This window comes from Channa argus, chromosome 19, assembly GCF_033026475.1.
Source record: "Channa argus isolate prfri chromosome 19, Channa argus male v1.0, whole genome shotgun sequence".
Classification (NCBI taxonomy): domain Eukaryota; kingdom Metazoa; phylum Chordata; class Actinopteri; order Anabantiformes; family Channidae; genus Channa; species Channa argus.
Genome location: NC_090215.1, coordinates 19,848,958 through 19,870,826, shown reverse-complemented (window position 1 = coordinate 19,870,826; position 21,869 = coordinate 19,848,958). Strand labels below are relative to the sequence as shown.

General features: G+C 42.0%; 1 protein-coding gene across 1 annotated transcript in view; it reads left to right on the top strand.

Moving 5' to 3' along the window:
* LOC137104706 (sodium channel protein type 5 subunit alpha-like) overlaps positions 1-21,869 on the top strand; it is a 160,993-nt gene that overhangs the window by 124,742 nt on the left and 14,382 nt on the right. Inside the window, exons 23-27 of the mRNA XM_067486299.1 lie at positions 1,862-1,985; positions 13,348-13,502; positions 13,920-14,093; positions 17,398-17,520; positions 20,802-21,077. Of these exons, the coding sequence (XP_067342400.1) occupies positions 1,862-1,985; positions 13,348-13,502; positions 13,920-14,093; positions 17,398-17,520; positions 20,802-21,077 (852 nt within the window). The remainder of the gene's footprint in view (positions 1-1,861; positions 1,986-13,347; positions 13,503-13,919; positions 14,094-17,397; positions 17,521-20,801; positions 21,078-21,869) is intronic.

The following is a 21,869-nucleotide window of genomic DNA, read 5'->3' as shown; positions in this document are numbered from 1 at the left end:
TTGAATAATGATGGTAACTTTTACTTCAGACACCTGAGATGCTCAAAATAAGCCTTTCACATGTAGCCAGATGAAGCTTTTGGCTACACAATTATTGACCTGTTTGCTGTTTTGAAAGTGTCGTCACACACAGGCATCATTATGTGCCGAAGTTAATCTTCTTCTAATTTTATCCCCAGCACATTGTCTGAGTGTGTTTCAGCCTTTCTTCTCTCTGACCTTTTCTATATATAAATCATGACTTATTTCTGCATTTAATAGCATGAAAAACACAGGGAACGTCTGACTCATTAGAAGCTAACATGCAGGGGGAAAATCATCAATGCAAAGCCATTTCACAATGAATAAAAGCAATGAGAGATCGTACAAAGATACAAATGAATGTGGCTCCTTTCATTTTGACTCTTTTTGTTTTTTGTGGAACAAAACAAGCAGGTTCACGACAGCTGCTGATGGAGGCGACTGCATTACACCATGATGCTGCTATATCACAAAAACATAAAAAATTCAAAGTTCAGTGTAGATTTTCCTGTTTTCACCTCCAAATAAAGTAGTTTACACCTGTTTCCTTTTAGCAGACGAAAGATGCCTGTAGTTATTACAGCTGATAGAAATGATGAGCAAAGTTGTTATAAACCTCTTTGCAATCTCATCCTTTTTACTTTGCTGAAAGTAATCAGATTACATGTGATTTATTACTTACCCAGGCCTGAATATGTTTCATGCCATCAGCTCCTCTCTGGCTGCACAATGGAAACGGCTTATGAATAGAAATGCATTTAAACCCCTCATTATGGATGTCAACTGTCGAGCAGTTTTCTGCTCAAGGCTGCTGCATGTGTGTGTGTTACATTATCCCAAATTTGTGTGGACCCTTTTTTCGTGTGTGTGAGTGTCAGAGATTAAGTGTGTATTCATGTCCAGTTGACTTCACCTGTGTGTGTCCAAGGCTGGCATTTGTCACAGTGGCCACTCTGTTCCCAGTTTCTGAATGTATTCATGAGTTAGCTGTTGACTCAGGTAGTTAGCTCACCTGTCCACACACACACACACACACACACACACACACACACACACACACACACACACACACACACGCTCCCTCCTGCTGTGTCTTTGTCCAGATATGTAACAAAACTTGCCAAATTTTCTTCCTCAGCCTTCAGCAGGGAAAAAACCCGTTTCCTCTCCATCTCCCTCATGCCTTTGTAAAGTCAAACTCCCATGATGCTTAGCAAACAGGGACCTTTGAAGTCAGCTGGGATGGGGGGGTGAAGAGGGGGATTTCCTGACGTTTAGTTTTGTCCAGTCAAAGCGAACAGACGGCAGCTTTCCTGCTGCTGGGAGGGAGGCTCCGTTTCTCCAGCCAGGATTCTTGTCACTTATGTAACATTAGATCTGAGTCATTCAGCTCCAACTGCAGCTAAACGCCGCTCACACAAGCACAAACCCCACTTAATGCAAATTATACCCAGAACGACACTGACAGTAATGCAGCTGAACTGACGTCATTTTGACATAAATAATACTTTTCCCCTTGTACACACTTGAGTTCAACCTGGAGCCCTTCAAGTCTGTATTAAAGCAACTTTTAAGTGGCCATGTGAGCGTCGAAGCAGGTTTTTCCCGTTGCTATTTCGTTCATTGTGTTGTTTAAAAATCCTGTATATATTCTAAACCAATCGATCACCTAAATCTGAGAGGCAGCGTGTAAAGACAAATGTGTTCCCAGTGGACATGATTGTCTCCCTGCATAAAGGCAGTTATGGCAGTATGATTTATCAACATATATTTCAGTCAGTCCATAGATAATTTATGTTTTTATTGATTATAACTGGTGGTTTCGTGATGATCTCTTCAGCAGAAAGATGATATCAGCCTGTCAGAGGGCAGCACAGTGGACCTGAGGAAGCCTGGAGAGGAGGAGGATGAGTACTCCGAGATGGCTGAGGAGGCCATGGACCCTGACAACTGCTTCCCAGATAGTAAGTACACACACACACACACACACACACACACACACACACACACACACACACACACACACACACACACACACACACACAAAGAGCAGCAGTACAGTTTGGAGGACTCTTGACAGCTGAAGAGGATCATTCACACTAATTGAGTTGTGTGGGGAAGTCACTGACAGTTTAAACATTTAGAGAAGAAGGGTCTCAGAGAAGACAGCTGAGAGCAACGAGGTCGAACACTATTTTTACTTTTACACAGCAAAGAACATGTTACGACATCAGAAAAACATCCTTTGAGTTTGACAGGATGTTCGAATGTTAGTAGAAAGGCAGAAGCCGCAAAATACCATCTAATTCCACTTCTGTGTTGAGCGTTTGCAGTTTTACTCTGTATGTCACTGTATGTCAGTATTTTATTGACAACTCAATTTAAGTTACAATAGAAACAGTTTTAGATGCACAGAAATGACTTTTAAGCTCCAATTGAAAGACACAATTTAAAATAAATAAATAATTTCCTTGTGCCAAGGATTTGCCTGAGGTTTATTTCACATCAATGAATGTTGGCAGTATTGGATTAAAATTATAGATGTGTTAGCGTGTTCATCACTTGGAGCTTTAAATGATGGAGATCATTTCAACAATGGACCACAGCAATGGAAATTCAAATCTTCACCAAGGGTGTAAGTTTCAGCTTTACACTTTTCGTTCAACAAACTCTAAATTAACATTGTACCTTTACAGTGTGATCAACACAATCAAACTTACCACAGGCTTTCAGACGTGTGTAAATGCTTCTTTCCTTCCAGCTGTGACCTGGATCAATAAATCTTTACATTCTACTACAGTAATAAAGTGATCTGCAGAATTGCGATGAGTAAACAGTTTGGTAGTATAATGGTTTATGTGCTGATGCATTGATACTGTTCCACATGCTTCACTAAGCATCACCCTGTTCGCACCACCCACTTGCCCCAATACTTTCATAATGAGATTTATGATCCTGCTCTGACTAACCTAGGTGAAAACCAAACATCTTGCTTTTTTCCTGACTCAGCCAGTGTCCTCCCGCAGCACAGAGATTTGTCTTAGACACAGTACAGCACAGTTGGCATGGCCATAATACACAGACATAGGAGATGGAGAAAAGCTGTGTGAGGTACTATTGGGCTAAAAGCCAAGGAAGTCACGGTTTCTGGAAAGCTGTGGTAACATAGGGCATCTCATACTAGTCCAAAAGCGTTAGACATTTCTATGCAGATGACACACTATTGTATATTTACATAATATCTAATGATAGCAGCTCTACGAAATAACTTTTTTTCTGATCAAAACCAAACGAGGAACTCTTTGTAACTGGAAGCTTCTTTTTGCCAAAGGATGTATGTTTTATTCAGTGACTCTTAACTGAATATCATATTTCTTTGTAGTGCTGCTTATTTGTGGTGTCCTTTGTGGCTGTATGCATAAAAATATTTTAAAAAAACCTCATTATGAGAGTACATTCTGGATATTCAAGTAGCGAGTAGCCACATTCATGCTGCCATGAATGTGGTTTAAAAGTGTTTGCACTCACCTCTGTAATCACTTTAACGTAAACATAGAGAATATAAAGTTACCTCGTGCCATGTTAACTCTTGGGGACACAAGCACCATGCTATTAGCTGTGCGCTCTGTTTACTCATGCTACAGTGCTTACAGTGGGTTTCTGTGCATATGGTTACTTTGGCTGAATTGTTCAGTTACAATTAAGGAAGAGGAAGCAAAGAAAAAGCTACCTGAAGAAAGAAAATTGCAATAGGATGTAATGAAGAGTGAATACATGAACAGTGTTTGAGTGGCTTGGTGCACGATCTGCTAATCTGCGGTTCTACTGACCTGCTGTACTATGGCGGCAGCACTAACCTACAGCACTGTGGCGACGCATTTCAGAATCGCCACATCAAGTCTAAACACAACGTCCAATTTACCAACAGAAAAGCAGGAGAATGCTCACAGCATGACCAACCAAGGCAAAAGCTTCAGCACAGTGTGTCAGCTTCACGTCTGTACATGAGGAGCATTCTGATGATTTTACACAGATCATGTGTGTAGCTGTTCATAGTCCTGCTGCTTCCAGTCCTGTCCGTGTTTTCTTTATATGTAAATGCTTTAAAAATGTGTAACCCTTTGGTTTCACATACCTCTACTAATCATGAGCCTGCCCCACCCCCCACGTGCCCCAATACTTTCATAATGAGATTTAGGACCCTGTTCTGAGTAACCCAGGTGACAAGCAAACATCATGCATCTTTCCTGACTCAGCCGGTTTCCTCCTCGAGCACAGATGGGTCTGTACACAGCCAGGGTCCCCGTGATACAGAGTGAGAGGCTGGATTTCTCATCACCTGAGATGTTAAGACATAAACAAAGAAGAGTTAAAGTTGTTGAACTTATTTCAAATCTGTATTTTCACTGGCTTTCTGATTTAGTTTTCAGAGGTAACAGGAGGTCAGTGAATAAGGCCTGAGACAGAATCAGGTCAGCCAGCTGGGAAATCCTCTCCAGAGAACAAAAAGCTCTCCCCACACCTGCATTAGTACGACTCGGTGTAACATACAGTACGTCTTGTGCCGAGTAGTTCAGGACAAATGCCTGCACCATTACACCTGCAAATGCATCCAGATTTGTGAGATGTTGTTCACAGTGTTGGTGAAACAACTGAATTTCTGTCACAACAGTATTTTGAGCAGTTTTATTAGAAAAGTTTACAAAATAAAAAGCACAAAGAAGGAAATATAACTGAGTTATTGCTGTAGCACTACTCTCATGAGGGGGTTCAGCCCTTCCATGAACTTCCTGTTAGTGAACAGTTAATTACCTGCAGTGCTGAAAATGAGGCAAATCAACATATTTGGTTGTTGTGGTTCCTGACACTGCTCACTTTCACAACGGTTTCTGGACACTTTCTCAAACACATTAGCTCTGTTTCAAAGCTCTGGATGATTCAGTTCAATTTCCATTTTCTTTTTACCACCTTGTGCATTTCTTGTTGGTTTAAAAGCTGAAGCTCGTCTTTCATTCTTGAACCCATTATCATGCATTGCTCTCATCTACAGGACTGTACTTAATTTTAATAGCATGAGTTCCGCATGTATTTATTGGTGTATTAATAAACATACAATGTTAATATTACAACATATGTTGTATAGGACATAAACAGGCAAAATTATTATTTATAACAACAAATAAAATATTACAATACAATACAATGGACTATAATCAAATCTGAGTTTAATGTAATTAGCAGTGTTTCTACCAGAGTTTTTAGTAAGAAATAAGTAAATCGCTGTCAACAACACAATCTAATCAGAAATGTTTGTGTCCATAAAGAAGTGGACTAAACCAGACACCACTGGGCATCATTTGGCATCATTTGGCACAAACTCAAACATGAATATCGGGGAAAAACCCAACACAAGCAGGCATCAAAAACATAAATGATGCTGGCAAAAGAACACCGAGGCCAGTTATCAGTGATGCTGACCCTGGTTTTACTGATCAAATTCTGTTGCCAGTCACTAGATACATTTCCCCCCCTCCCCCAGAGGAGAAGCAGATCCGGGCCTGTTTCCTGTAAGGGCTGCTTTGGATGAAAGCGCCTGCCACACAGCAGATGTTGTATTAACTTTGATTCATTTACAAGATTGATGCATCCGTCAAAAACTGTCCCAACACACCACCTGGTTCTTCCTGACTCAGCAGAGTCCTTCACAACAGGCAGACGTTTGTCACAGACTGGACTTGGATTAGCTGCTGGAGCACCGACAGAACACGGATGAAGCATGAACAAAGGTTTCATTGCTGTTTTGTCACCAGCACATCTGTATTAGATACGTGAAGAGGCAGTGGAGGGGAAGCAAACATCGTAATGAACAAAAAGGAAAAAAGAAACAGGAAAGAATAAAACAGAGAAGAGGACAAAGAAGGAATGGGATGAGCAAGAAAGAGGGAAACATACAAAAGTAGAATTAAGGGTGAGGAAGATGGTGAGAAAATGGAGAAAAGAGGAGGTGGAAAAATATGGAAATGAAAAGAACTGTTGACCAGTGGAAAGAAGATGAGGGAGAACAGAAAAATAAAGAAAGGAAAAGAGAAGCACGAGGACAAATGTACCTGAAGAAGAACGACTCCGGTTAGGACAAAAATGCCTCAGTAGGAAAGAAAGGAAATTAGAAAAAGGTTATAAAGAAGAGAATAAGGAATGGAGAGAGGAGGAAGATGATGATGACCTGTTGACCTCCTGACCCTGCTGCTATCTACGCATTTCGGTGGCAGGGACAGATTTTGACCTGCTGTGCTGCTGCTCCACCTTCTTACTCAGCTTACAGTCCCCTCACTCTGGACCAGAACCACCATTATGCTGACACAGCATACTGATGCTACCGTGTGTGTGTGTGTGTGTGAGAGATAGAGAGAGAGACCAGTGATTCCTGTGAGACGTCCTGTTGCTGCAGAAATAGGCCAGAAAATTCCTAACAACAGCAGACAGACGCCAGCTGCGTGTATGTGAATGCTAGAAAACAGTTTACATTGCAAAGTGTGTGTGTGTGTGTGTGTGTGTGTGTGTGTGTGTGTGTGTGTGTGTGTGTGTGTGTGTGTGTGCAGAGACACAGTGGCCGTCTGGTCGTTTAGCACAGTCCCAGGATGTCCACCCTCTGCTGGCCTTTTCCGTGCATTATGCTGATACCTGCCACCCCAGCTTTACACTCGGTTGGCTGGTTGTCAAACCTCAGTTGTTCCTGATCGAACACTCGTTATCATCATCTGTCAAGTTCTGAAAAACAAGTCCTATGCTGATGGTGATGGCTGCAATCTTGGTGCAGCAGCCGTGCACTTTGTTCTGCAATTTGGCTGTAAAATATCTCGTAAATGCATCAAACGGTCAAGCCCTGAAAGTTGGCAGCTAATCCTGGACACATTAGATAATTATTGATTAAAACAAAAAAAAAACCATTTTTGGTCGGAGTGCTTTCAAATAAAGCAGCCGTAAAGCTGCTTGTGTTTTTAAAATCCTGGCTACTTTTCTTTAAAATTCACATTCACCTAAAGTAACTGTACTGAATGAAAATAATGTATAGTTTTAGCACTTGTGTTAAATTGTTGCTTCGTAGCTTAGCACAACATTTAAGCCTTTATTTAAACTTGCACTTTAGTGGTTTGAGTTTTGTCTGTGGTGCAATTAGCATTTACACTGATACCTTAACATCGTGTGCCGTACACAGGGTCATGACATCGTTTGAGATACTGGGTCATTATTACTCTTTTCCCCACCTTTTGCTTTTGCTACCTATTACAGACCATCATTCACTTCCCTTTTTACACCAGGATGTCGAGCGATGAAATGTGGGACGTTAATAATGCTGATAGTACTGTGCTAGGAAACCAAAAAAAAAGGCATCTCTCAGCTGTCCTCAGAATTCCTCCATTACTGCTCTGTTGTTGATTTACACACATGGGGAAGTGTTGTTGTCCCCGTGGACGTCCTGTGAGGTGGGGACTTGCTCAGACGGTGCCTGGAGACAAAACTCATTAAAGACGCATGGAAATGAGCACTGTAATTTCCTGGAAGTGTGTCAGCTCCTGGAAAAGCAGTGAAGCTGCACTGACCTTATTCTGTAGGCATAAAAACAAAATCTGAAGTAATCCTGCGCTCGTGCATCTGATTAATCAGTTGCATTGCAGGTTTCAAGAGAGCTGCAGCGGGCGCCGCAACAAAACCTGTTCCCCATAGAGCTCAATTAAAAAAATGAAAATGTTCCCACGAGACCAAACTCCAACCATGATTATGTTTTTGTAGATAACGTAGCGAGTGGGTGGATGGTGTCCTCATGATTAAATGTCTCTTTATGGAGTCAGACTTTAACCAAGTGCTGTCAGAGTCTAAACACACTGTGAATCCATTTTTTAAAACTCTGTAGACAAACAGGATTTGATATTTAGGTGGATAAGATGAGAGCTTTTGTTCAATATCAACAAATTACTAACATATGCTAATAATGTTAACACTGAAGTTCACCTGTTTGCCTAAAAACATATTTGTGATTGTAGTTTCATGAGAAAGTTGACTTTAAAGTTTAACTTTATTGAAATGCTTAACACTGACTGTTGGACACCATTTTATCACCATTTGGTTTTTGGATGCTTCCGTTTACTTATTGTTCCCATGTCCGTCAGCTAAAGCTGAGACACTTTGTTGTTGGAGCCTAAAGAGCAGCTACTACTTTGAGCTTGTCCTTAGTTTCCGAGAAAGACGTAAATCAGTCTGCTGTTTTGTCACTTGTCCTCTTGACTGTACAACACATCCAGGGTGAGCTACATGTGTCCAATGTGCATCAAACGATCGGTGCTGCAGGACACAGCGAGCGTTTTTTGGCCTTCGGGGCTGCAAATGAATCGCATGTGACTGCTGAGCGGCATAAAACCAGGCAAAGATCCAAGTTTTCCTCCCACACTGACGATGGATCTGCTTTTGTGCTTTTGCTTAAGTTTGTGTTTTTCTCCGCGTACGTACTGTATGTTCCTCTTTTGGTTGTGACGGATCGTGTCTCCGTGTGTGTGTGTGTGTGTGTGTGTTCCTCCATGCTGTGATTACAAAGCACAAACCACGTTCCTCCCTGCCGCTCGCTCCGGCTGTCAGCAAGACAGAGTGTGTGTTGGCCTGAATGGTGACGCTCCCCGGCCGCTAATTATTCATCACGCAAGAGGAAAGGTCGCTCACGCCGGAAAGTCTCAGCGAGCACTGCTAACGACGCAGAGCTGCTTCGTAAAGACACTCGTCAGACGAATGAAGGTTATCGCTCGTGTTTTTGTGTTCACTGCATCAGGGTCACAGCAAACGTTCGTTCTTTTGGACTGGATGGAAAGAGGAAACCATGAAAAGTGCATTCAGTCTCCGCAAAGGCTGAGAAACGGTTGGACGAGAGTTTGGAAGGAATACTTAACATTTTCAGACACACACACACATATCTGTGCTGGCAGCGGGCATTAGATTAGCTGCCCCATTAGTCCTCGAAATGTCAACTCATTGGTTAATGTGGTGATGCCACATGGCACCAGATCGTGGGCTTGTGTGTGTTGCAGTTTGTACCATTACGTCAAATGCACACTTTTGTGCATTATTTACTGCAGGGAGGGAACTGCATTGATTCAATTCAATTCAATTCAACTTTATTTATATAGCGCCAATTCACAACAAAGTCATCTCAGGGCACTTTACAGAATAAAGTCAAGATTATAAAGATATATAAAGAGAACCCAACAATTCCCCCTGGAGCAAGCCATAGGCAACAGTGGAGAGGAAAAACTCCCTTTAACGGAAGAAACCTCCAGCAGAACCAGGCTCAGGGTGGACGGCCATCTGCCTCGACCGGTTGGGGTGAGTGGAAAGGGGAGAGAGAAAAGAACAGAGCAACAAAAGCAACAACAAAACATATGGCAGATTGGTAGGATCAGTAGCTTCACGCTGGAAGACACACAGCTTCAAAGCCGGGGGACACCTGCAGAAAGGGACAGAGAGAGGGGGACAGAGGAGGACAAAGACAACTACGGGAGAGAACACACAGAGTTAATGACATACAGTGGTGAGAATTGCGGGGTGAGAGGAGAGGAGAGATGGTCAAGAGGAGGAAAGGAGCTCAGTGCATTGGGGGGTGGGTCCCCCAGCAGTCTAAGCCTATGGCAGCATAACTATAACTAACTATATGCTTTATTAAAGAGGAAGGTTTTAAGCTTAGACTTAAAAGTAGAGAGGGTGTCTGCTTCCCGAATCTGAACTGGGAGCTGGTTCCACAAGAGAGGAGCTTGATTCACACGCTTACCTTTTATTTGTCTTTATTTAAAGGGAAATTTTGTTTTCAAACCGTGTTTTGTCCTTAAGTTTATAGAAATTCATGAAAAAAAAACTTTCCAGACGTATGTGAGTTACGTTGTTAGCATTTTTTGGTTTGTGTCCACCTGAAGTCCAGTCCAGTCTATCTTTTGCCTCTGGTTTTGGTCTCCACCATGTCCTCCAGCTGCTCTGACTGTGTCTGTGTGTGGTTTCTGAACGCACTGATCCACTGGGCCTCATGCTGCCGTACAAAAATGATGTAAGAAAGTACGTCTTATGGTAGTTTGTCAGAATTATTAAGTCATAAAGCAGAGTAAATATCATAAATAAATATGTGATACTATCTGAGCTCAGTGCTTTAGATCACTCCTCATAAGAGGATCAGATTCCTGCTGCCCAAAGCTCCTCACTGATGTTTCCAAATTCAGTCAGTGTCATCACTGTTCATTCACTGGGGGGCGGTCGGCAGAGTGGGGGCTGAGTAAGGGGTGGCATTTCCTTCACATATCTGCTTAGTCCGGACTTTATTAAGCTACGTGCCTTGAGATCACTTTAGTGTGAATTGGTGCTAAATAAATAAAGTTGAATTGAATTGAAAATGGAGGCTTGGTGGCTGGCAGAGAGAGACCACTGGGAAGAAGGTGTAAAGATTTCTGAAAAACCTGTTCTTTTAGTAATAATGTATTCAGGAAAAAAAGGTTTTCTTTTATTGCGTTATGTATTTTTCAATACTACCTCGATTTCAGGTCTGTTATTGTGGGGTCAAGCTATAATATTTCAGATATAGTTTCTTGACCTGTAACCTAATATTTCATGTAGCTGACTGTGATGACACAGGGTCTGGACTGTTAGATGGAAGGAAGCCGGGAACAATGTCATTGATTCCAATCGGGTCCTGTGTGAACATCAAGAGCAAATGTTTTCACCTGAGCCTGAATAGTCCTGATGAGTCTTTCAGCAATGATGCAGTAAACACAGGATAAAATCAGGCTTCATTTATTATTACACAGTGTGGTTAGTCGGAGAAATGCGATCTGACTTATTTCGACTTCTACAATTCGCTTTGGCTCCATTTTGGTTGCACTGTGAGCTGCTCTGCTTCTGTGCTGGTCTGCAGAGTTTTGTCGTGCACTGATTAGAAACCTGCCGCTGCTTCCCGAAGAAACCAGCATCCACAGCCCAAATGTACCTTAATCAGGTCTCTGTAATCCCCAAATCCTGATTACAGAAACCAGATTTCTTCTTTACCTAAGAGCAAAGAAATCCGCTTACTGCAAAAAAGGCGACTAGATGCAGGTTACTGCTCGTAAACTGCTTAACATTCGCAGTCTACTAGCTGTGTGAGAGCTCTAATAATGTAGCGTAAGGTTTCCTGCTGCTGCTTCATATGAAGCTGTAGCAGATGTAGTCACAGGAAAACACTGACCCCTCCACACAGCAGCGGTTTCTACAGGGAGCGTTGGAGCAAGACGGAGCTTTTAAAGCAAACTGACGGCAATACAACTGAATTTTTAGCAATTTATACATTTACAAGTGCTGATAATTAATCAGGATGACAGTTTTAAGCTGCGATGCTTCCCAGATATTTAAATCAATAATAATAACTGTGTGTTTTATGTTAAACCCATTGTGTTGGTTCTTGTAGCAGGCTGAAAAGAGCACGAGCTGCGTTTGAGCAGCTCCTCACTCCGCTGATTGCAGCGTCCGCCTGCCTCTGTAATTAGAGCTCTGATTACCCCAGCTTTCTGTTTCCATGGCTACTAATAGGCTTTTCCCCGATACACTGGTTGAGTAATCTAATGAAAACAAGCAAGTGGTAATCCGACACTCAATCAGCCCACTTGGCAGAGTTGTTATCGACGTGCGAGCGTGTGTGTCAGGAATCCCCCATCTGCTTGTGCTGAATAACTTGTCTTAATAAACACTTTTGCAGCTATAAACTCTTATTGAACGCAGCTCTAAATGCCTCTTTATATCACCTGTTGGTGGAAAACAATGTCTCCTGTCCGCTGCATGCGGCGTTGGTCCCTTTCTGACCGTGACTCTGAAAACGCTGCTTAACAATCTGTTGCCACGTGACGACATTTGACCCTTTTTGCCACCACACGCATAAACCGTCCTTTACAAACCACGTATGCACTCAGTGACCAAATCTTATTACATAGTGGAGATGTGTTCCACTCAGACAGTAACAGGGCAGGACAAGAGCATTTGGGGAAGAATTCCATGAGTAGCTGAGCTCATGTTATTACAGAGGCACATCCTGTCATGTTTGCAGTGCTTTAAACTTTGATGCATATGGACACAGTCTCTGTCCTCTAAGGAGCTGCTAGTTCTGTGTTGTGTGTTTCCTCATGCAAATGCTGCCAACAAGTGAAATGTTAACGGCAACACGCGTGTGGGATTGTGATGATCTTCTCTTCTGGGTAAAGTTCGCTCACCTGGAGTAGGAAGCAACTCTCTGCTGAATCAGAGTGACAACGACAGCGATGGCCTCTGGCCTGGCTGCTGCTCACACTGGGGGGTGCACAGCTGTAAAGGCCGGTCTCACCCGGCCCGGCTTCTTGAATATGTATGTGTTAGTTATCTGAGGCACCTCCTCACTTTTGCCCTTGTTGTGTCAGTGATGCTCACATTTTACATTTTTTAGTTGCAACATGATGCGTCACTGGAAATTTGTGTTCAGTGAACTGTGCTCGTACCGTTGTTAAGTGAAGCTCTGCAGCGCTGTCGAGTGCATTAAAAGTTTATTACTGGATTTTCGCTATTGTCCTGTTCAATCACAACACACTAATTCCGTCGAATAACAACTGACACAAGCCAACGTTCAGGACAGTGTGTTTTATATTTAATACACTGGACAAGAGTTTATAATTAAAACTGTGCACACACTTGGTGATGACAGAGAACTTTACTTTGCACAAAGTTCATTTTATCGTGCACATGTCTGAGTGAACAAATTACACATCATTCATATCACCTGTGGCAGAAAAGATGAAAAATTGACATTTTCGCCATAACAGGAAAATAATGTGAAGTAGAAAGTGAACTCTGAGAAAACTTTTTAACTAGAACAAAGTGCCAGAGCCTCTGCTCATGTGAAAAGGTGACTGTGTGTCTACATGTTGCTCAAAGGCAGCAAGATCCTCCTGCTGCAAGACTCACACCTGAGACCTTAGTTACAGGAGATGCAGCTGCTGTTGCTGCCTCTGCAGGCGTTACACACTGTCCACGGAGGCAGATACACAGCACTTAATGCTCTGGTTCATTCATGCATAACAACAAAGCCCCCTTTGTGTGTGTGTGTGTGTGTGTGTGTGTGTGTGTGTGTGTGTGTGTGTGTGTGTGTGTTTGTGTGCGCTAAACAAATGTAATCAAGAAAAAAACATTTTTTATCAGAGATTCTTGAATTTATCGTACGCTCTTGTTAACAGATTTACTGAATGAGTAGAAATTGTGATGTTCTTGTTTTTCACTAACAACTTGCCTGCTTCTCTTTGTCAGTGTGTGTCGCCAGGTTTCAGTGCTGTGACATCGACACAACAGCAGGACTCGGTCGAATCTGGTGGAAGCTGAGGAAAACCTGTTTCCAGATTGTAGAGCACAGCTGGTTCGAGTCCTTCATCATCTTCATGATCCTCCTCAGCTCTGGGGCGCTGGTCAGGAAAAATACTTTATTTTAACTGTAGCTTGATTTAGTTGATTCATTATATATTATTTTACAAGTTATGGTAACAAAAGATACTGTCAACTGCACTTTGGAGGTTTTCTTTTGGAAAAAACAGACCACTGAGCTCTGAGCACTGAACAGTAATGGCCAACACTCTGTGAGCACCTGAATGCCACACACACACACACACACACACACACACAAACACACAAACACACACACACACACACACACACACACTGCTTCTGCTGACAGACAGATGAAAGGAAAAACCCTTTTTCAGGAGCCTTTATTTTACATTTCTCCTTGAACCTCCTCCTCATACTTACGGTTTCTTAGTGAAAACTTCACAAGACAGCACAGATGTTCACTGAGGTCACTGACGCTCGTTCCCAACTCTCTCCAGGCCTTTGAGGACATCTACATTGAGCAAAGGAAGGTGGTCAAGGTCGTGCTGGAGTACGCCGACAAGATCTTCACCTACATATTCATCCTGGAGATGTTGCTCAAGTGGCTCGCCTATGGCTTCAAGAAGTACTTCACCAACTACTGGTGTTGGCTCGACTTCCTCATCGTCGACGTAAGTCCGTTGGTTCATTATTGTTTTTTTTGGATTGAGTGGATGATGATGAGAATGCTTTCTACCACAATCGGTAGAAATTAATATAAATGTTGTTACATTGATCTGAGTCATTTTGGATGTTGGAGATGATGATTAGAGCAGATTAAGCAGCATTAATTAACACAAACCACAAGAGCAGCATTTACAGTATGAGCCCCTCATTTCTGGAACATCCTTCCAGAAATCCCTAAATGTACGATCCAGTGATTGCAGTAGCATAACATAAAGTGGCAGGATTGGTAAAGTCAGAGGGGAAAGAAAAAACTATGTTCCAGATTCGTTTTTGTACGATATGGTGCCTCCAACCATTTCTGTTTCCTTAAAACCTGACTGAGAAAGAACCTGATGGCTGATTATTCACTTTGTTATGCTGCATCAACGTCTACACTACAACAGAACATAAATAGAACATATGTTTTATGTTCTCTTTCTTACTCATTTATTTAAGGAACAAAGATGTAAATAAAGGTTAAGAAAGTGAATTGAGGTGAGGGAGGTAGAGGGGCTTCATGCTCTAATCTTTCCAGTTTTTCTTCTTGGCCATGGATGGAACTTTTCCCACAGTCCTTGTGGTGGAGGCCAAAAAAAGTAACAAAAAAGAGGGAAGTTTGGTCTCAAACCTTATAATACAAGGAAAGACTGTGAATTTAGAAACGAGAAGCATCTGGTGCAGGATTGAGGTCAGAACTAACAGGACGACTGGTCACAGCCACCTGCCTGCTGTTGAACCCTTTAAAACGGGGCCTGAGTAACAGAGAGTGACTCACAGAATGGAGATGTCAGAGTGGCCTTTCGGTGGATTTTTAACAGATCATGCATGAACCCATTAGTGTTTTTTCCTCTTCACACACACACACACACACTTCCCCATGCTCACTGCTTGGAGCAGAGATGGACTGAAGGTGAAAATGTGACACAGTGAACGATAACAAACACGAGAAAAATACGAGATGTTTGGAATTAAACATGTGACAGCGATCAGCAGATAGTACCTCACTCTCTCCCATCTCGCCTCTTTTTGTTCTTATCCTCCATCATTTCCTCTGTGTCCATTATTTCTCACACCAATTCAGCTTTTTTGATATGAATCTAAAATTGACGCTGGGGTCATTTATATACACATTAATATTTATAGTTTAGAAAAGACGACACGCGTCTCACTCAAAAACACCTTCACTCTACGAATAGAAAGACGATGTCGACAACTGCAGTGACCATTTAGGAAAAAGCAGTTTGTGATACAACAACTTCCATTTGTTTATCCTGTTTTGGTTTTTTTTAGTTTTGAGGAATATTTGCAATGAAACAATTTTGGGCTACAAAATAATTAACTTGTAAAAGACTTAATTTAAAATCATGTTTTGTTTAGTTGCTGAAACATATTCAAACATTTAAAACGTATGTTGCAGCACAAAGCACATAGCAAACATTAAAGATGTCTTGAGCAGAAGCTGACACATAGAATAAGTGCAGCACTTTAGGTGTCATCAAAGAGGAATTGAGACGTACATTGGTTGTTTCTCAGGTAATGTGTGTGTTAGATAACCTCACTCCTCAGCAATAATGCAGCCTGCCAAATAACAGAGGAAGGGACAACGAGAGAGGGACGTGTTGAGTCACAGCGATCCAACCCGGCAGATCTGAGACAAGAAGCTGAGATAGAAAGTGGTGAAAGAAGGACTTTCTTTCAGTCTTAGGACCCTCATTAACCTAGTGTCTCACTGTTGGACAGTGTAAAAAGCTAGTTCCCAGCTCTGGAGCTCTGGCTTAAGGGGTCCCTGTAGACATAATCTGTCTCCTTGTCCCTGTCATTTGGTGTAAATTGCCATAAATTATTCTGCTGATGTGAGTTTCTGTTCTTCACGTCCACTCACCCACCACAAAGCTTCGTTTACACACTCTTTAACACACACACCCTGCAGATCTCGGTGCTGGGTCTGCTGGCTCAGTTCGTGCCTGTGGACCAGATCTCCACCATGCGGGTGCTGAGGACACTGAGGGCTCTCCGTCCTCTCCGGGCTGCGTCCCGCTTCGCTGGTATCAGGGTAAGATCCAGGGGAAGTCACCTGGAGCTCCACCCGCCGACCAGCCCGAGATCTGCTGCTCGACTGTTAAAGTCAGACGTGTATGTGGGGCTTCGCTGGCTAGTTGAAAGGATTGTTAGACGTGCTGTAGTTTGTGTGTTTAATGTGGGGTCAGTGTCATTCTGCTTTTGATCGGAGGCCGTATCTCAGACTGCTTCATGAAACAAATTTAAGAAAATACTTTTTTTAAACCAAAACATGCTTTTCTCCACCATTAAATGACTAAATTAGGAACTTGTGTGAACAGCAAGTCTAAGGAGCTCAGGAGGGTGGAGCTTTGCATGGCTTTAATCCAGGCTTAAGCCAGACCACAATCTCTGCCTAAGCTTAATCGGGTGTTGTGGGAGTCTGAACCCAACCGTAAAAATGTGAAATAATGCTTCAGTAAAAAAATAAGTACTGTGATGTTTAATATTCTGGCAAAAAAAATTGTCTCAGTAAAAAAAGGTTTTGAAATGTGCAACATATCAGCAAAAGATTAAAACATAATGATCTGCAACAATGTTTTGGTTACAGTCATTTTAGTCGAGATGACTAAAAAATGTGGAGCAAGAAGATCATTGTTGGTTTTGACATTACACAGTATGTCTGTGAAACATATCCAACTGATGAGAAATGTGATTTCATGTCATTCATAGCTGAAATGCATAATGTGTATTTCAGAATGAATGAATCACAGTTTTTAAACCGATTTAAAGTCTGTCACATGCAGTCTGACGTATTAACTCAGGCCAAAAGCTACGATGGCACAAACCTCACAGCTCCAAACGAACACATTAAAATTCAACCACCAAACCAACTTCCTCTGGGGTTGAACCCGCCGTCTCTGTGAGCATCAGGACTTTTCTTCCTGCAGAGTTGACACACGGGTACGTTAGGTTTGTTCGGACACTGACGACTAACCTACCACATTCCTGTTCTAACAGGCTTCGTCCGTTGGTCTTTTCTTTTTGCAGGGATCAGTTGATTATGGAACTAACGCAGTTCTGGCTTCGTTTAAACAGTTGTGATCGGCTGCTCCAGGATGAGTCCTTTCTCTTTCTCTTCATCTTTTCATTAGATTAGACATTAACTGTCCTGCTTCTGTCTTTTCCTTCCTTCCTCACCCTTCCCCCGTCTTTACACCTGTGTCTGTCTTCTTTTCTATCCTTTCCCTCTGCGCTCTCTCTCTCCTCCAGGTGTCATTGGTCAGTTTGGTAGCCAACACACTGGGTTACTCAGACTTAGCCGCCATCAAATCCCTGCGGACGCTGCGGGCCCTGCGGCCCCTCAGAGCCCTCTCCAGATTTGAAGGCATGAGGGTAAGAGTCAGTATTAATGAAGCAAACACACCCGGGCACCTGCTCTGTATCAGATTATACATATCACACAATGACACTGAAGGGAACTCAGCTCAAACAAAACTAAATGTAAACCAGACTTTGATTCATTAAGTCCCTAAAAAACAAGTTGGTATTTAAAACCTCTGACAGTTGAAGATCTCAGAGTAAAGAGAGAATTCAGCCCCTTTTACGCTGAAAAACAAATCCTGTACAACTCAAACTAGAAAGTTTCACACAGAAATGTGTTTGAGTTATTCAACAGAAACTCTGTGGACAGAAAACAAAACCAATGTGAGCAGGAAAAGGAAATTTAAAGACTATATTTTAAATATGCATCTGACAGAACTGGTTTTTATAGTCTGCAGAGGGTTAACTTCAAAATGAGAGGCCTGTGTCATTTTTACAATGACTTGTTATTTTAGCACAAACCACAATCTTTCCTGAAACCTGACGATAGTTTTTATGTCCAAACCTGCTACACTGAGTTTATTATTGTAATTATGACGGCTTCCTGAGAGGAGCCTGGTAAACCTGTGTCTGACAATTCCTATTAAAAAGCTTCATTTTAGGAACCTAAACCGTGAAGGGGGGGAGGGGGCGTCTGCGGAACCCACCTTTGATCAGATTATACAAGTTTTCAAATCATTTGTTTTAAACTCAACGTCATATCTTCTAGAATAAAGCAGCGCATTTATATAAAGCTAAGATGATTATTATTAGAGGAGTAAAAGGTCTTATGTAAAGCTGCTAATGTCTAAGAATTGTACTGTAGCTACAGGCTCCGTGTGGTAAAGCTTATAAGTGTCCTCATCTTTTCACGCAAGGACTCCTGCTGTCAACCAAGATTTGTGCTTTTTTCTTTTTGTACTTCTTGGTATTTTGTGCAGTGAGTCACTCTAAGTAGAAGTGGTACAAAGACCTTTCTCATGCTTATTCTGAGAACTGTCTTTCTGATTAAGTCTAGCGTTCATAGACAGGTACAATTAATAAATGAAACCTATTGTTATGTGTGATGTAAAGAGAGGTTATTTTTAAAGCGAGTCCTTTAGTATGTGAAAGTATTTTGGTGCCCAGGTGTGTTTAAAATCAAAGATGTCCCTTTGTTTTCTCCATCTTACCTGTTGTTCCGTCCTCTCACCACGTTTCCCATCATTTCTGACTGATTCCTCCCATTGGCTCTTCTTGGTTTTCACTTCGTCCTCATGCAGAAGTTTTCTCTTTCAGAAAACACCGCCTCACTATTTCATATTAAACTGTGAGATTTAATGTATCTGGGGTTAAATTGCGAATGTCTGTGACCAGCGAGGAAACATCAACCCTGTTTGTGTGTCTGCTGCATTCATCAGTATTATTGACACTATCAGAGTCGGCGTCCTGCAACAACCTTCGCCTGCAATCACACGTCTCCAGGCCTAAAAGTGCGGTTTCGTTTCAACAAACAGAGATAAATGCAAAAACCAAAGTAGGATTTTAAATGACAAATATTTATTAGCAAAGTGTTCAGATGGAAAAGAAGAATGTCTACATCCAGTAATTATAGACATTCTGTAGAGTTGAGGGTCAAACAAGCTTCACTGAGAAAAGAAATTATGTTAAAGCTACTTTATGTAATAAGTCATTAACATCATGACAAGAAACTATTTGGTGATTTTACTCAGGAGTATTGCAAAAGTACCTTAAGTACTTACTGCCTTAGACAGTGCGATACAAACATTGTGTACTAACAGCCTGTTTGAACCTGACTGATTTCTTCAACTCTGGGTCTTTTTCTTCCTCTCCCTCCTAATTTTATCTTGACAGAAATATTCAAACCAATTTTCTCATGATCACGCACATCTACAAGCTGAAATAGCATCAGATTAATTCTTGCCTCTCAGAAAAATGTGTGTTGTGGATCACATGCATATGGAAAAAACTCAAACATCAATTCCATGTTCACTCAACAGAAACATGTTAGTTTTCTTGTATTTCTTTTGAAACATGGAAATGCAGCAGAGCTGTCAACTGTTTTTTCCTGTTTAATTTCTAAATGTAACTTTTTATGATTAGGCTTTTTCCATAAAACTTCCCAAACATGTTCAACCGGCTGAAAGCTGAAGATGAAAAGTGCAGCCGGGGAGGCAGGACGCTGACTCTGGGTCACATGAAGTTCAGGACCTGTGTTGCATGCTGGGAAATGCCGTGATTTCCTCCTCCTTTCTTTGCGTTGCTAATAAGATTAACTCTGTGTCAATTTACAAATGCTCTGCGCTCAGCACCAAGCTGCTCACCCAGCATGGGATTGTGGGTAGAAGAAGTGCATTGTGGGTACAGTGAAGAGGGCTGCATTGACAGGTCGAAATTTACTTTGGTGTAGTGCTGACTCAGCTTTCATCCTGTGTATGAGCTCCAACAGATTAATATTTCAGTTTGACTGAAACATAGACGTCTGTGTACACACGGACGTACTGTCACTTACTGTCGCACTTAATTTAAATGAGAGACTCTGGCTACAAAGTGTTCACACACTGACTTCAGCTGAACATGGGTGGAAGTCCTGTTCTGTCAGAACACACACTTTAAAAATACCTGTAGACGACTTTTACCGTCATCTGAACATGTGCGGACGCAGCCTGCTGTTAGTTGATGATTGTTGAGAGGCTGCACAAAAGGTGTTAGTTTTGGACCAAAAGGCGTTTTTAACCCTTAGCAGAATAATCTAATCGGAAGTCGCTTGTTTGCTGAACGGTGCATGAAGAATAAAGTGATTCCAGTGAAATACAAGCAGAACAACATTATGATTCCATGACAATAATAAAACCGTGTTGGCATTAATGGAGAGATTCTGCAGCCCTCTTCAATTCCCACAGTGTAGAACACCCACTTCTTTCTGCTTCACCGGATCTAAACGTATTGTTGTGAAAGGAAAACAGTAAGTTGTGCTTGTGTACATGTTGGTCAGGTGGACGTTCACAAAAGTCAACTAGTAAAGTCTGTTTCTAACAAACTGACTCTACTGTGCAACTACACTGCAAACGGAACATTGATTGAAACTTACCGACGATGTTTATTGCCAGAGGTCTGAACAGGTGGTGATTGCTGCGATTTGGCATTAAAAGCATGAAAATATGTTCACGAGTTTCCCCGAGTGTTTCACCTGACCAGCAACAGCACAAACACTTGATGTTTTCCTCATAGATACAGACTACTACTGCAGTATTACCTCTAAGGGCTGTGTATTGGTACAACATGACTGTGACTGTCCGTCTGTGTCCGTCCAGGTGGTGGTAAACGCTTTGATCGGTGCGATTCCCTCCATCATGAACGTCCTGCTGGTCTGTCTCATCTTCTGGCTCATCTTCAGCATCATGGGCGTCAACCTGTTCGCCGGCAAGTTCGGCCGCTGCGTCAGCCGCGCCGGCTACATCTACAATTCCTCCTACATCAACAACAGGACGGAGTGCGAGGCGCTTAATGACACCTCGCTCTACTACTGGACCAAAGTCAAGGTCAACTTCGACAACGTGGGGGCAGGATACCTGGCTCTGCTGCAAGTGGTGAGAAACTGAGTCGGGTTTTATGGGTTTTTACAGAACAAACAAAGAAGCGTAATTCAAAAGGCCATATTATTCATATTGCAGCTTCCTATTTTTGTGCTGGGGCTCTAATAAAAGAGCTGCTTCCAAAAACTACTTGATTATCTTACATCGGCAGTATCGATGCAGCCTCTGCTCTTCAGCTCCGTCTCTGGAGACAGAAAAAAATCAAACCCTGTTAAAGGGAAATTTTGGCGTCCAGTGATTGTAACCAGTGACATGGAATTTTTGGACATTTTTTGCTTTCTTGACTCTGGTGCAACAATCTGCATCATTGTGTTTTCGGTCTAGTCAGAGAAAAGCAACTACTTACTAAAATAAGACCTAGGACTCAATATTAGACTAAATATTACATTTGGGCATTTATGACGGCAAATATCATCTGGCTGTTTTTTCCAAATAATCCCTAAAAATCCCTTAGTTTTCGTGCTCTTATGTTGAACAGTAGGTTTCGTGATTTTCCTGGATCATGTGGCTCATTGTTTTTGTATCCAATCGCTCCCAAGCCTCAGAATGATCTGTGAGGAGATGGTATGTATCCGCCCAGACTATCCATCCGTCGAGCTTCAGTTCACAGAAAACTCCTGCAGAGGTCTTCTAAGCATCTGACGCTTCACAGAACTAGACAATCACAGACTCCTGGAAAAACTGCTGCAGCACTTTGTCACAGCCTGTGGATTGTTACAGCACAGTTTGTCAGACAGGAACCAGAAGTGTCCACGATTCATTAGGTGCTATTAGACGTCCAAAAAC